The sequence below is a fragment of the Taeniopygia guttata genome, chromosome 2 (genome assembly GCF_048771995.1).
Source record: "Taeniopygia guttata chromosome 2, bTaeGut7.mat, whole genome shotgun sequence".
In the NCBI taxonomy this organism is placed as follows: Eukaryota; Metazoa; Chordata; class Aves; order Passeriformes; family Estrildidae; genus Taeniopygia; species Taeniopygia guttata.
In genome coordinates, this window is record NC_133026.1 from 46312043 (window position 1) to 46327170 (window position 15128).

At 40.1% G+C, this 15128-nt stretch overlaps 1 protein-coding gene across 5 annotated transcripts in view; it reads left to right on the forward strand.

Moving 5' to 3' along the window:
• The window catches only part of BMPER (BMP binding endothelial regulator), a 150426-nt gene that overhangs the window by 36041 nt on the left and 99257 nt on the right, over positions 1-15128 (forward strand). For all 5 annotated transcript variants that reach the window (XM_072925835.1, XM_030266978.4, XM_030266976.4 and 2 more), the window contains 3 exons: positions 2308-2390; positions 3868-3958; positions 5113-5195. In XM_072925835.1, the coding sequence (XP_072781936.1) occupies positions 2308-2390; positions 3868-3958; positions 5113-5195 (257 nt within the window). The remainder of the gene's footprint in view (positions 1-2307; positions 2391-3867; positions 3959-5112; positions 5196-15128) is intronic.

Below are 15128 nucleotides of genomic sequence, written 5' to 3' on the forward strand. Positions count from 1 at the left end.
TGACTACTTGAGTGCACCACCTTCATGCTTTGTCAACCAGACTAATCCTTGAGCTGAAAATTTCAGTTTAATATGCACATCTGTACATGCAGATTAGCCCAGGGTCATTACCTTTCTTTTAGAGGAAACATTTTACATTAAAGAACATAATTGCTGAGCAAATATGTAAGGTATTTTGCAGTTGCTGTTTTCCAACCTAGCTTTTGAGCCTTGATTCTGGTAAAATACACACATGGATATTTAAGAGCACAGCTCATTCCATGTTGAGTGTCCTGTACACTTGTAAACTGTTTCTCAGACTGGGTCCAGTATGACCTGGGCTTCAGCAGCTTGGGGGTGTTAAGCACATTTAATAGGCTCTGCATTCATCAGAGTTTTCAGTGAGCAGTAAGTGAGACTGCTGCAAGACTAACTCAGTGTTTTGCAGACTGGAACTTCAAAATGCATAAGAAGAGTATAGGGCTACATATTCCTCTCTTGATGTGTTGTCCTGCATGTATGAGAGGTCAGAGAACTGTATTTAATGCATTGAGAATCTGAATATTTCTTTATTATTCAAAATAATTTCATCGGGGCTTTTCTACTTAATATGAGACTCAGATGTATACTTTGTGCCTTTAAATGTTTGTCAAAGATGAAATTATCAGAGCCAACTTTGAGACTATTGATCATCTCTTTTCAAAATATACCTGTTTCAGCTTAGGTAAGTGAAATGGCCACAGCATTTACAAAATTCCCCTATGTTGCTCTGTAATTATCCTGGAAAAAGGATTTCTGATTACTACAAGTAATGAAGTACAAGTCTTCTGTAATTTAAGAACTTAAATGGAGGCAGTTAACACATTTGCAAATTATCTTTATATATCATGATTCCTTTAAATTTTGTGTTGAATTCAGAATTATTTTAAGGAGACTTTAAGGTCCTGAGTACCTCAGAGCTGTGACTCTTTAGTTTTCTTTTACAGTGGGCTCAAAGATTTACTGGTGTAGAGCTGATGAATTGCCTTTATTTTCAGAAGGAAATAAAACTTATTCCAAAATAGGACAGTGCACCCTGCACAGCAGAGAAAGACTTAGATTAGTTGCTGAGGTAGGGTGTAGAAACAGAATAGTGCCGTGGGCATTGTTTGACTGATTGTAGCTTTGTGATCCTGCAGCTTTGGCAAGACTCTTGTTGGTTTCATGGGCTCTTTGATTGAGCTAATTTTGAATAAAATATACTAGGAAAAAAACCTAAAATCAATGAATGGAAAATGGGCATTTTTCCCACAGAAAATGGGGTATGTGTTATTTCCAAAATGTTTCTCGGAACCACTCTAGGTCTCCAAAGAATTATTTTTTAGTTGAAATTACTTTGCATTAATAAGCTAACTCTTTAAAAACAAATATTATATTTCTTCTTTGTAAGTATTTTCTGGTTTTGCTTCTCTGGTGAGTCTTTGTGTTCTTTTTTGGTTTTCTTTTTTGCAAAATACCAGAAAATGGCAAAAGAGAAAACCAAAAAGGAAGGGAAACTAGTAGGAAAATGTAATCAAAAATGTGAAAATTAATGATTTTTTTGTTGTTTGCTTATTTCCAAATAAGCTCCATGAAAATTCATTTTGCACAAAATAAATGTGGGTCGATCCAGTGCACGGTCAAACAAACCTGTTTTCTGTTAACAGAGTTGTCATATAGCACACCAAGATGAATAAAGCCAAACTCTATGACAGTCCAAAATGTCTCCCCACAGGATTCACCACACACACATACACACGTGAGAACTTGATGGCTTTTAGTTCATGTGGATGGTGATCCCTTCTCTCATGAATATGAAAGGCATTAAGGAGAGGTAGCTCTGCCAGTGTCAGCTCATCCATGCTGAGCTGTGCTTGCTGAAGAGCTCTCCCGAGGGCTTCGGTTAATGGATGAAGATAGCATGGCCAAGCTAGATGATGAATGCTTACAGCTCTTCTTTTGCCCTCTTTCCTCCCTCTCCCCATTCCAGTCCTTGAGTAATCGAGTAGTTCCTTAATGCAGAGTAAGCACTGACATCCATTTTTAAGTGAATTATCACTGATTTTGGTTTCTCTCAACCAGTTAGAGTTAGTAAGGAGTTTGGCCAGTTGGGCATCAGCAGCAGGTGTCTGGAGTAGTGCTGCCAGTCCTCCCAGGACACGATACTTCTCTTTCATCTCAGCTCTACCTCTTCTGTTAACCCAGGATAGAGGATGGGTTGCATTTAGGATGTTACCATATGATCCTCAGCATCAGCCTTCCACAAGATATTGTTCAGCTGAACTGATGGGCTTCTCTCTCATCCTCTAGATTGCAGTTTTGAAGGAAATACGTACAACAGCTCCATGAAATGGCAGCTCCCCAGCAATCCCTGTGTTACATACCAGTGCCAGGTAAGGATGTCATAAAAATTGTGCTAATTGAGTTATAAGCTTTTCCCAGGAAATCCTGAGCCTTCATTTATCCAATCCAAATAACCTGAAATATTGAATGCCCAAAGCACAATATGGACTTTGCATTTAAAGTAATTTAAATCCACTCAGATGCAGCCAGCTATAACCAAATATTCAGAAGTATAGGATTTAAATGACTTGAGTATCCCAATATCCAAACTTTGCTGAAGGAAAGGTACACAGCCATGCCATTTCCTGCTGTCTTGACCTTGAAGTAAGTCCTTTTTTCTTCAGCATTCTAAGTCTTTTTTGAGATACAAATTATTTTAGTAATTGGATACTTCTGTGTGTATGTGTCCATGAGTTTTACCTTTCTTTAAGAAAAACCCACAACCAAATCTTTTTTCCTGGGCTCCTGCACTGTTAACACAGTGGTATTTTTGGTAGCTTGGCTATCAGCAACCATAGCATTTTCATTGTCAGGCTCAAACCAAGTAATTATGTAGGTGATTTTAGCTTATGTCAGTAAATAGGTGTGCTATTTTTGCTGACAATTTGATCTGGTTTTAACAGTAACACTCAGGCAACTACTAAGAATGTCAAAGAAGAGATTTGTGAATATGAAGAGCTTCTACTAAGAGGAGAAAAGAGTTTCAAGAGTTTTTTCTCTTTTTCTGTAAAATGCCTGCTCTGTGAAACCAACTAATTTTTGAAAATAAGTACACTGAGATGACTGAAGCTGGACCAGTATTCTGTATCTTTGCACCTAATGAAAAGAAACGACATGAATTTAGATATGTTGCATGTGGTCAGTTCTTTATTGCCTCTTTCAGTGTCTAAATGCAAAACTGGGTGATTCTATTTAGCCTAGATCTACACATTTAAGAAACAAATTTGACTTTGCCTCAAACAGCTGTGAGTAGAAAAAAAACTGATAGCAGCTTTTATACATAGACCCTCACACTCAGGTTTGTTCAGGACTCTTGACTTCTCGAATAAGTACAGGAAATGTTAATTTACTAATAGTTATCAGGCAAAATATCAAAGATAAGCGTCTCTCCTCTGCAGAACAAGATGCTTTTATCTGCTTACTAAGTCTATTTTCCTCCAATAGGAGAGGGAGGAGAATGCCTTGTGTCTGGCCTGTTTTCACCAGAGCTGCATGGCAGATTACTGAGGTTAAGGATTCCTGATAAAGCAGGATTCCTTTCCCTAAGAGGATGCTTGGGTTTTTTACCTGATGCATTTTAAGGCAAATCCTGTGTCTGGAGTCAGGGAGACTGAAGTGGGTCTTTTGACTGTGGATTAACCTAAATCCTGATACCAGGCAGCAGGTACTGAAAGAAAAGAAGTTTTGAAACCCAGTGCTTTGTGGCATGTTGTGGACTTTAATTCTACTGAATGTAATTGTGAATTTTGACTTGTTAAAGCAACTACAACACTAACAATAAATGTGTCTAATCTGCTTATTTTCCAGGAAGGAGTGATAGTAGAATCAGAAGTACAGTGTGTTGTTCATTGCAAAAATCCTTCCAAACTCAGGGGAATGTGTTGTCCTGTGTGTCCAGGTGAGATTTCATGGTTAAGATGCTATTCTACATTTGTAACTGTATTTCTAATGATACTTATAATCACCTGGGAGGCTCCTTCTACAAGTTACTAAGATGTGGACTGGTGACTCACAATGTATTACAATATAACACAATATTTATTTAATATATTTTAGTAGAGGACATGCAGACCAGGGGATGCATAGGCAATATTCTGTGCTGATATTCACAGGTGTGTTTATGTCATTTTTTAGAGAGTCTGAAAGGTGGGTTTGCATGACTAATGACCATGATTTTCTTAGGAAGGGAAGGATAAGAGTAATTGTAAAAAAAGGAGATTAAATTATGAAGGGGAGTGAGAATGGGTTGCCTTTGTGAAGCACAGTGGCAGGTGTGCCATTTTTTTAGGTTAATTTGATTTTATCAGAAATTTTGAAGGTAAGCATTGCTCCAGTCATGATATAATGGATTTATTATATTTTGATTAGATATAATATCTGCTAACATCTAGTATAAACTCAGTGAGTAAGAATGAATTATTAAAAAGCAAGCAGCCTAAAAAGCTGTTTTAAAAGCACTTCTAATAGGAGACTTAGCCTTGCCTCATCTTCATTTTTTCAAATTTATCTGCTGTAGAAGGATATCTTTCCCCCTCTCCCCCTACCTCCTCTGCACAAAAGACATTTAGGGTTTCTCAAGGATTTGTTCAGGATTTGTTTTGTTCTGGAGTGATCCTCTCTCTACAGCTACCTGAAAGGAGGTTGTAGTAAGGTGGGGATTGGTTTCTTCTGGGAGAAGAAACCAGTCACAGGACAAGGGGACATAGTCTCAAGATGCACCAGGGGACGTTCAGTCTCTCTTGATGATATCAGGAGGAATTTCAGCATGGAAAGGGTTTTTAACCTTGTAATGGGCTGTCCAGGGTGTTGGAGTCACTATCCCTGAAGGTGTTCAAGAAATGACTGGATGTGGCACTTAGTGCCATGGCCTACTTGACTATATGGTAATCAGTCAAAGGTTGGATTTGATATTTTGGGAGTCTTTTCCAGCTGAAACAAGTCCATGATTCTGTATCAGAGAGGTTGGTACGATTTACTTTTTATACTGTTGTACAGTGGGGCTTGTTAGAGAGAAAACTCAGCATTCTATCTTGTTCAAATGCTGTTTTCCAGGTTGTGTATTTGAAGGGAGACTTTACAATGAAGGAGAAGAATTTAGGCCTGAAGGAAATAAATGTACCAAGTGCTCTTGTATTGTAAGTATTTGCCTTTTGGCATTGTATCTCCCTGTATTAACTTCAAAAGGCACATTATTATTGCCATAACAAAGCTAAAAATATAAGGAATCCAACACTATTATGCTTTCGTCTCTTGGAATTCAGGTCTCTGTTAAAGAATTTATGGCATTAATACATTGTATCACTCACAATTTGAGTTTATAATCTTTTCTGTGGCCTTACACTGTATGCAGTTGGAGCAGGTTATTTGGGAGAGAGCTGATCTGTTGAATTAGTGTCTTTTTTGTGATAAGATCATGCAGGAGGAGACAGAAATCTTTTTTGGCCTTCATCTATTGATCAGCATTTATTAGATGCTTCTTTAAGCCAAACTTTTCAAAGGATTCCTTTCAACTATATGCAACAAGGGCCTTTGCTCTGACTTACTGAGTGAAAGAATGAGGGTTGCCTCCTGTGGCTGTCCCAGGTGGATTTTTGGCTTGATGCTCGATGAAAAGGTCATATCCTGGATTTTATTCTTGACTAGCAACAATATAGAGAGAGGAAGTAATAATTGCATCCTTTGAGTAATGAGTGCAGGCTTCTTTTTCTCTTCCATTAAATAAAAAGATAATGCTGTATGAGTTGGGACAGATAAATTTGGCTTTCTTTCTGTAATCTGTGAGATGAGTAAAACATAAAGTTCAAATAGCTGCTTTTGTTGCAGATTGTGGGCCGGTTACCAGCAGAATATGTAAGACTTTACATTTCAGTAGAATGCCAATAAAATAGTACCAGGTACAGTTCTTCTGCATCAATAAAATAAAATCAAAAAAGGAGGAATGATAGACTTCAAAAATTAATGTAACTTTGCACATATACACTGATTTAAGGAAGTTGCTGCAGAGTACTTGAACTGTTCTGTGGGGAAAAAACTCCTGCAAACTTAATTTACATTAAGTCACACTGCTCGTGCAGAGATCAGGGTGCTAAGGTAATTAAAAAAAAAAAAAAAGTTTTAATCCTGTAATAATGAAAACATGCTGTCACACATGTCACAGTGATATATGCCCTGGGCTCCTGCTCTGCTGAATGCCTTTAGTCCCAGTCTGAGAACTCCCTCTGTACTTGGTGGGTCCCTCTCTTGCTTCAGCTGTAAAGCAGTAGCTTTACACTCTGGCTTTCCTTAGTTATGTTCCTCAGGTAGGGCAGGTCTGAATGGTTGAGAAGTTTGGAGACATGCTTGAGTCTTTTTGGGTTCTGCTTTGCTCTTTCATGTCTGTACAGATATTGCCTATTGCCCAGCTATTGGTGTACCAGCATCTCCTTGACCAGCTTTCCTTTGTTCTCTGATTATCAAAAGCTTTTGTGCAGAGAACACTGGAGGGAGGTACCTTTACACTGGAGAGCAGTGCAAAGAAATAAAGGGTCACACCTGAAGATCTGACCTTGAGAGTTACCAGTCTCAGCTGTGTTAGAGAAGGGAATGCATCAACTATTGTGAGTAAGAAGTTTAAAACCACTTAACCATGCCTTCCAAGAAAGACAGTATGAGTGTTTTGAATGTTAATGACATCTGTATAATATGTCCAGCTCTCAGGCTGAATCTTTCTGACAGCTAAAGAGGTGCCATCTATGTGTGAGCCACACCGACCTTCCTTCCATCTTTCTGCAGAGCCTTTTTTACCCTCTTGCTGGTTTCCCCCGGAACAAGAGCCTGTGCTAATTCCTATGTGATTTAAATTTGAAGTCAATAAAGGAGGCAACCTCAGGGCTGTGATAGCCCCTGCTTTGCATCCATTCCCTTTTGGGAATGGGTCCTCAGTGAATCTCTTATCTAAGCAGTTGGTGGATAGATGTCTTATTTGAAGATGCCTATCTAGTCATGCAAAGTGATGGAAACAGGCTTGTGTGTGATGTGCTGTAATTTGTGCAGGCTTTAACAGATGGACGGAAGCTCTTCAACCTAAATTAGATTTCTTCTGGGATTTCAGTCTTTTGTGGAAACTTGGCATATAAAGTAGCACAAACTGCTGCTAAGGTATTTTGGGGATACTATACCTTATACACGGTATTAGGATTCCAGCTACTCTCTGCATTTTCTCTGCTACTCTGCATTTTCTTGGGAGCAAGCTCTTCAAATGATGGAGGATTCTGGAATCCACAGGCCATCACTATCCCAGGGGTAGCCCAAACTTGGGACTACGGATGCCATTGAATAGGAAGAAAGTAAAGAGGGATGGCTGTGGTTCGTTTTCCTGGAGGGATGTAGGGTTGATCTGCTAAGGTTGATCTCACTAAATGTATTAAAATGAGGAGTTACTTAAATAAAGTATTTTTATTGCTGCAAAATGATGTATCCAGAAGAAAGTGCACATCTGCAGATCGGGACTGGGGGAACACATTTCTGGACATCAGTTTGGCAGTTCAGGTTTGTAGTATTATCAGCTCCAAATGGTGCCTACTAGATACTACTGAGCTCTCAAAGAATGTGAAATGGCTGTTGTTTGTTTATTTGTTTTTAACACATTGTTTATATAAATAAGGACATAACTGGGATCTTGGGAGCTGGGGGTCCCCATCTGGGTGGAGCAGGCTGGACAGATGGAGGGCTTCCTATGTGTTCCATGGCCCTGGAGGGCAGAGAAAGCAATGACATGGCTGCACCTGGGCAATTCACTCGGTCCTTACCTGCTGGGTGCTTAACTCATTAATGTGGTTCCTGTTTAACACGACTTGTGGTCCTAGCTGTTGTCTACTGAAAACCAGACCTAACCTACCAAACTCATTTCGTGGAGGTCAGCAAAACCAGCCATTAACTAATAACTTTTGGGTTGTTACCGAGCCAGGCAGCGCTCGTGGCGGCGAGGCGGAGATGAAAGGCCCAGTATTCCATTACTGCTCTCCTAAGTGAGCTGCTCCTTGGGGCGACTAAGATTTCTTGCTGAAAATGAGAATGTATCACCTCTCACTCAATGCATATTGCCTGTCAGGAGTGAACGAGCTGGCTTTTAATGACTCAGTTTCTCTGGGGAGAGGCATTTGTGTAGGAAAGGTGGACGGGATAATAGGGATCTCCTTGCACCCCGGCTGAAACCCAGCTGTCTCACAATAATTCATCTGTCTGGCCTGCTCCTGCTTTTTGTGATAGGCCAGTGGCCTGTTCTAGGGAAACGCTGGCTGTTTTCCCTACCATAAGCACCTACTTAAACGAAGGACTGGCTTCTTTAATCAAGTGCTATTTCTCAGATACTACTTTTATGAGGTCGAGAGTGTGTTTCTGCTTGCACAGTAAGAGCGCTTGGCTTACACGTTTCCTTTCCTACAGCCTGCATTAAAATAGTCAGACTATGATTATCGTAAATGTTTTCATTTTCTCCTTTGATGTAGCACGTTTGGAAAAAAAAAATAGTGGAGGGGGAAGGAGACAGGGCCAGGGAGGGAGGAGAGGAGTTTTGGCAGAAAAGTGACCTTGCGTGAGAGCGGTAACCATGGAGAAGCTTATCTTTAGGTGGTAGTATCCAACCTCATAAGTAGCCCCTTTTGACTCCTTTGAGTGCTGTTACCCAGACCGTGGGCGCTGCGTGTTCCGGCATGCGAGGCATGCGGCCGTGCGAGGCACCGCCACGCTGGGAGCGCGCAGCCCCGTGGAGACACTGCGGCCCCGGGCCGGCCTTGCTCCACACCCCTACAGGGAGAAGGGAAGCGGACATGCTTGGGAAGTGGAGGCTGGGTTATGGCATTGCTGGGAGTGGGAAAAGTTGCGCTGTCTGTCAGTCCTGCAGAGAGACATGTCCCGGGAGTGACCATCAGCAGGTGGTTATTTGTGTCTGGTCCCCAAACAGCATTGTTTCACAAAAGTGATGCTGTCCTCTTAGCTGCCCTTCCAAAATGATTTGGAACAAATAAAACCCAAATAGCTGGAAGCAGAGTGCAGGGATTGGAGGCTCTTGGAGAGCTGAGTCAGAAAGGAGCCTCTGCTCAATCTCCTTTGCATCATCTGGGGCTTTTAAACCACTGCTCAGAGGGGTTCAAGATGTGTCCAGCTACTGGTCTGCAGGTGCACTTGTGGGTGTGTGCGTGCAGGAAATGTCTTGTCACTTATATTCCTGCGTGCTAGGATACAAATACTGAATAATAAACGTTTTGCACAAAGAAAAGGAAATCACAATGGCAAAATCTGTTTCTAAATCAATGAGTAACAGACGTCCAAACTGTGATAAGTAATGAGAAACTACATATGTTAGTGTTTTGGATGCTGAGGGTGGAATTAATCTTGTCTAGCTGCAGCTATTCAGAAGTAATGTGTCTGATCTGAACTACTTATCTGGGCTCCTCTTCAGTTAATTCAAAGAGAGAGAGAGGTGGGATAGATTACTCTCTGCAGATGCTTATCTTCCTCCACTAACTAGAGGAGGAGCCTACCCAGCTCCTGGCCTCAGAGATGGCTGAAGATAGCCAAGACCAATCCTGTCCCTGCAGTCAGCTGGGTGATTAAGCACCCTGATACTGCTTTAAAGGCTTGGCTTTAACTGGTATTGGGAGCTGCTGGAATACATTCCCACCACAAAAGACAGTGGGAGAGGTACACCAGTCTACTGGTAAACTCAGGGGAATGCGCAATTAAATGTAGCCTCAGTAAAGGCTGAGGATAATTCAAATTCAAATTTCCATCCTTAGTGCAGTGCCAAATGCTGATCTTCCCAAATTTCCATGTACTTCAGCTGCTTTGATTCAGCTCCAAACTGCAGCAGAGACTGTCTGCCCTTACTCTAGTGCTAAGAAACAGAGACAAGGAGTTGTAGTGAGGGGTGGAAAAGCAAAGAGTTGGTCTTTTGGTAGGAGCAGTGTTCACATCTTCAAATTTAGTGACATTAGTAAAGTGGTTGGTTTATGGGTGGATGCAAATTGAAACCAGGGAGTGCTCAGAAATGGGATGTGGAGGGTTGGTCACTGTGTCTGTCTGGGAATACCCCATCATTTTGTCTGCAGGTTTTTGCAAGGCTAGAGAGTTTGGCTTTCCTGGTACTCTAATAAAAAAAACACTCCTGCAGGTAGATGAAGTGTGGCTGTGGAAGAGCAAGGACTTGGTATGTGCTGAACTTCAGCAAGAAAAATAATGAAGCATGGAGACATAGGCATTCTCCTGTTATTTATATTTTCTTTATCTGATTTTCTTCAGGCTTCAAAAGGTATACCTGCTTTCATGGGGATTGTACACTATCTGGGCCATGTCTAAAATATGAAATTCCTTTAATTTTGGAAATACCAGTGTTAAATAAAAATTTGGACATTTAAAAATAAAAGTTGAAACCAGCATGTTTTTTCTTTTATAAACTTGCATAGCCATTTAAAATATTTTTTTCTGATTTCTCTCAAAAAGCACATCTCTGAGGAATAGTTAAAAATTATTTTAATAAGATTCAAGAAAGAAAGTTAAAAAAAACCCCTAAAAATATTCATAATTTTTCTAAAATAGAAGTAGACTCTGGCATAGCAGTGCAAGTGGGCATGATTCAGTGTAAATAATTTTTATTCATAAGCACTTCAAATCTTAGAATTTCAGACACATTTTTCTGTGTCAAGATCTCATTTCCTCCCTCTGTGGATATTTGACTTTCATCCTACGTCTCTCCTACCTGCAGAGCTTCTTAGCTCACCTACTCAGAGTGTGTTCCCAGCTCAGGCTGCACAAACCCTTCATCATACTTTTAATTTTGGTGAGGATCAAATGAGTCTTTCTATGCAGTGAGAGACTGTGCCCTGTTTGGGTGCATTCCCAAGGAAACAGAGGTATTGAGCAGCACCCTTAAGGTCTGGAATACTCTTTAAGATCATGGGCTCACAACACACAGCCTCTTTCTCATATCCCTTTCTTCCTTGAAGTTTTTTTCTTGTCCCTCCTACTCTTCAGGGTTTGGCTCAAATTTGCCTTCCATGCTTCAGCACAGTTCCTGCTCCTCTGGTTGTGCTGTCAGAGGAGTTTGCCTCCAGCTGTTCTTCCTTGTCCATCATTTCATACAGGTAGCACTACCCAGTTACTATTTCTGAGATGGCATGTATGGGCAGCAGTAAAACATGAGTGCCTGTTGTGCTTTACACAAAGGACATGGATTCTGTTCCTGAGAGAAAAAATACGTGGAAAAAGAATGTGAAGAAAGATGAAAGCATGATTTAGCAGATTTCTGTGGGGAATTTTTCCTGTTAGAAAAGGAGGATAAAAATGCTGAGGAACTGGAGGAAGCTGTTCTAACTTTATAATGCTCTTGTTTAGACAGAGACTGTCTTTCCAGTTTTATGATCAAAGATGGTATTGTGATAATGAATGAATGAATGAAGTGGTACTAGAAGCCATGAAAGACTTAAAGCTTCTTGGGTACCTGAGTAGCCCAAATGAATGCTGATTAACAACACTCCTAAATGGGGCATTGCAGTATAGAGAAAAAGTGTCCAGGACTTCTAGTCATTTAAAGGAAATAAATACACAAAGCAGGGTGGATTTTGCATTCCTAAAGCATATAAAGAAAACAGTAATGCTGACCACTTTTAAATGGTGATAATAAGGGCTTATACCATGAGTGCAGGTTGCTGTTGTTTCTGACAGAAAAGGAACGGAGCTTATGCTGTCAGGTGTCTGTCCCCTGTTAAACTTTTCCTAATTAACAGACTGAGATTGATTATTCTTACTGACAAAGAAGAATTAACTACAATGAGCTTTAGCAATAAAGGAGAGCTGTTAACAGGCAGCTTCTGATGAGGAGACTATTTTTTATGGGTATTGGGGTGCAATTAGGACTACAAACACGTCTGCTGTAACTCACTCCATGCAAAGGCAAGGACCTATCTTAAAGTAAAAACAAAGCAGTAAGATGGTAGAAAACAAAGAACCTGGTTAAAGTAAGCAAACAAGCAAAAAAAAGAACCTGCTGTCCATCAGGGGATGAAAGGCTTGCACGTGGTTCCAGAAGTTCCCAGTGAAGACAAAGGTTTTATGAGAAAGGCTGTAGCAGTTCTTGTAAGTGGCTTCAAATGAGAATGCGTGTGGCATCTTGTGGGAACGCTTGTGTGCAGAATTGATTTGGATCTAAAATATTCCCTCAAACTGTGATAGGAAGCAGTAAAAGCAATAGCTTGTCAATTAAACAGGCCTTTGTTTGCCAAACATTTTATGGACAGTCCAAGACCCTTTTGGCTGGTGGTACAATGAAGGGAAGGCTGAAAAGAGTAGGAGTGCTTGGCTTTCATGTTTGTCATCCTTTCAGTTTAAATAAACTTGGATGTTGCAGGTTTGGGGCTTGTTATCAGATAACCATAGTTAATGATTTTAAACTTGCACACAGCCTTCTGTGTCCTTAGACAAGATGGCTTAGTATACACAATCCTGGTAAATGAATTTACACGGGAGATTAATTAACTGTGAAACGCCTACTTGTTTTCCTCTCTCTAATTTCAAAAGCAAAAAATGAAATAAAAATAAAGTATTGGAGACAATACTTTATTTTTATTTACATGCAAGCATTTAGGTTTTATCATAGAATCATATAATGTTAATAGGTTGGAATAGACCTTAAAAGTCATTTCGTCCCACCTTCCCTCCCTGTAGATCAGGTTGCTCAAGACCTTATGCAACCCAGTTTGGAAAGAAAATTAATATTAGCTCAGTTGGCTAGACCATGGTGCTAATAACACCAGGGTTGTGGGTTTGATTCCTGTATGGGCTATTCACTTAAGAAGTGGACTCAATGATCCTTGAGTGTCCCTTCCAACTCAGAATATTCTGAAATTCTGTGATTTTCCACCCCTCTTTCTTAAGTCTGACCTTGTATCACTTTGGGTGTTGATTTATTTTAGTTAATCATGTTATTGTTGTTGACATTGGCCATATTTAATATATTTTGTAGAAAATGTAAAGTGAAACTTGGGATCAATAAGTTTGAATTTCTGTTGAGCTCTAGTGTGGTTGCCAATTTTCATTTTGACTTACTATCACTCTGCCTAAATTCTTCTTGCTCTTTCTACTGCATCCTACAACATTGTTTTTGTTTTCTGTCGTTGAAGCATTTTGTGTTGATAAGGGAGTAAGTTTTCAACTCTAACTGATAACCTGGTCTCCAGCTGGGATATGTGATAAATTAACATTTTTAAAAACAAACCAGTTGTATTGAAAGGATAGTTAAATCTCCTTGGATTCCATTAACTTTTAAAATGTTAGCAAAAATACTTACTGCTTTTGCCTTATTTAATGATTGGAGACAAACATCGGATAGTCAAGGGGAGTAAAATGATACCCAGCAAATTATTTTCAGGATTGTGACAGGCTGTAACTTTTTCATACAATGCATCCTGTTAGGCTGAGAGCAGAATAGGCAGAATAACTCTTTGGCTGTCAAAATAGACATGGGAAACAAAAAAGAAAAAAAAAGTGCTTTGAGACATGACAGTGATTTACTCCCTTGGGTTTAACCTGTCAGAAATAGAATGTGACTAGGTGCTAAACTATCAACATCCTTGGCACTCTGCTGTGGGTACATCAATGTGCAGCAAAGCTGCAGAAATCTTTGCAGGCAGCAAAGGGTCAGGAGTGGGATGTAAACACCCAGCTTCCAGTGTGGGTGCCTGAATATGAAAGGTGATGCCTTAAAAATGCTCTTAACTCTAGCCATAGAAATTGCCTGATGTCTTAGCTTTTTTCCAGGAAGTTCTACTCCCATGGTACCTAAACTTCTGTCCCAAACATGACTAGAACACCATTAGACTTAACAACTCGAAGGGTCATTGAAAACCCAAGAAGTTTTCAGCTCTCTGCCAGAAGCTTTGTAACGAAGCATCGAGATTTTCTACAGAAAGCAGATGTGCGTGTGTGTGCTGTTTTTTTTTTTCTTTTTTTTTTTTTTTTTTTAAACTGGTGTTGCTGGCATTACTTGTTTTGTGCTAAAATCATTGGCATGGAAATTCCTTTATTGCCCCTACTTGGGTGTCAGAGTCAATGCAATTGAAAGACCAGATTTCCAGCACTCAGATCTCATGTTTGAGGCATTGGAGCCCAAAAGGATTTAAGTAGCATGCATGCTTTCTATGGTTCCTTTTCCCTTTTTTCTTTTCCTTCTCTAGAACACAGCATCAAGAATTTTCTGAGAGTAGGACAGAAGCTAATGTGCCTTTGCCAATAAAACCCTTCTTCACAGGAAAACACAGAGCCAGTCTCAACTCTGAGAGCATAACAATGAAGAGAGTCCTGTTCATTTTACTACCCTCTGCCTTGTACCATATATTCAATATGCTCAACAAAAATTTCAAAATGAGTTAATGCATATGAAAATAATTAACTGCAAGAAGTGTAAGGATTTTCTGCTTTTCAGTGCTCAGTCTCTTCTCTGCCCTCTCTCCTAGGGGCAGCATAACTTTCCTTCTCCTGGATGCAGATGAATAGCAATTCTTCCTAGCAGTCTCAATTGCTGATGTACTATTTATTCTTTCAGCAGCCAACTGAACTGCTCTGCTCCCTGTCTTTTGAGGTCAGTTTTTTAAATTCCCAAAGGTTCCTGCAGTTACAATTCCTCCCCCATCTAGGCTTTTTAGTGCTGCACTTAAGCAAGTATGTGTATGTCTGGGATGATGCAGGGAGGGAAAATCCCATATTTATTATATCTTCTACTCTCCACTGCTTTTTGTAATTGACAGGCACATGTAAAATCTCATATCAGTAGTACTTGCACAGCATTTGCTGCTGTGACTTTGTCTTTTTGACTGTGAGCCTGATTCTAACTATGTGAGCACTTTATAAAGTAGCTAAGTGGGAATAGGACCCATAAAAGTTGACACCTCGTGGAAACCAAGCCAGGGAGGCATTTTCTTTCTCCATGGTGGTGTTACATTCCTTGTGGTCTGCAGTAACAGCTCTGCCTCCTGAAGTATGGGCTGTGGGGTTTTACTCCATGTTCAAATTGCCACTGCTTGAAGCTTTAGCATTTG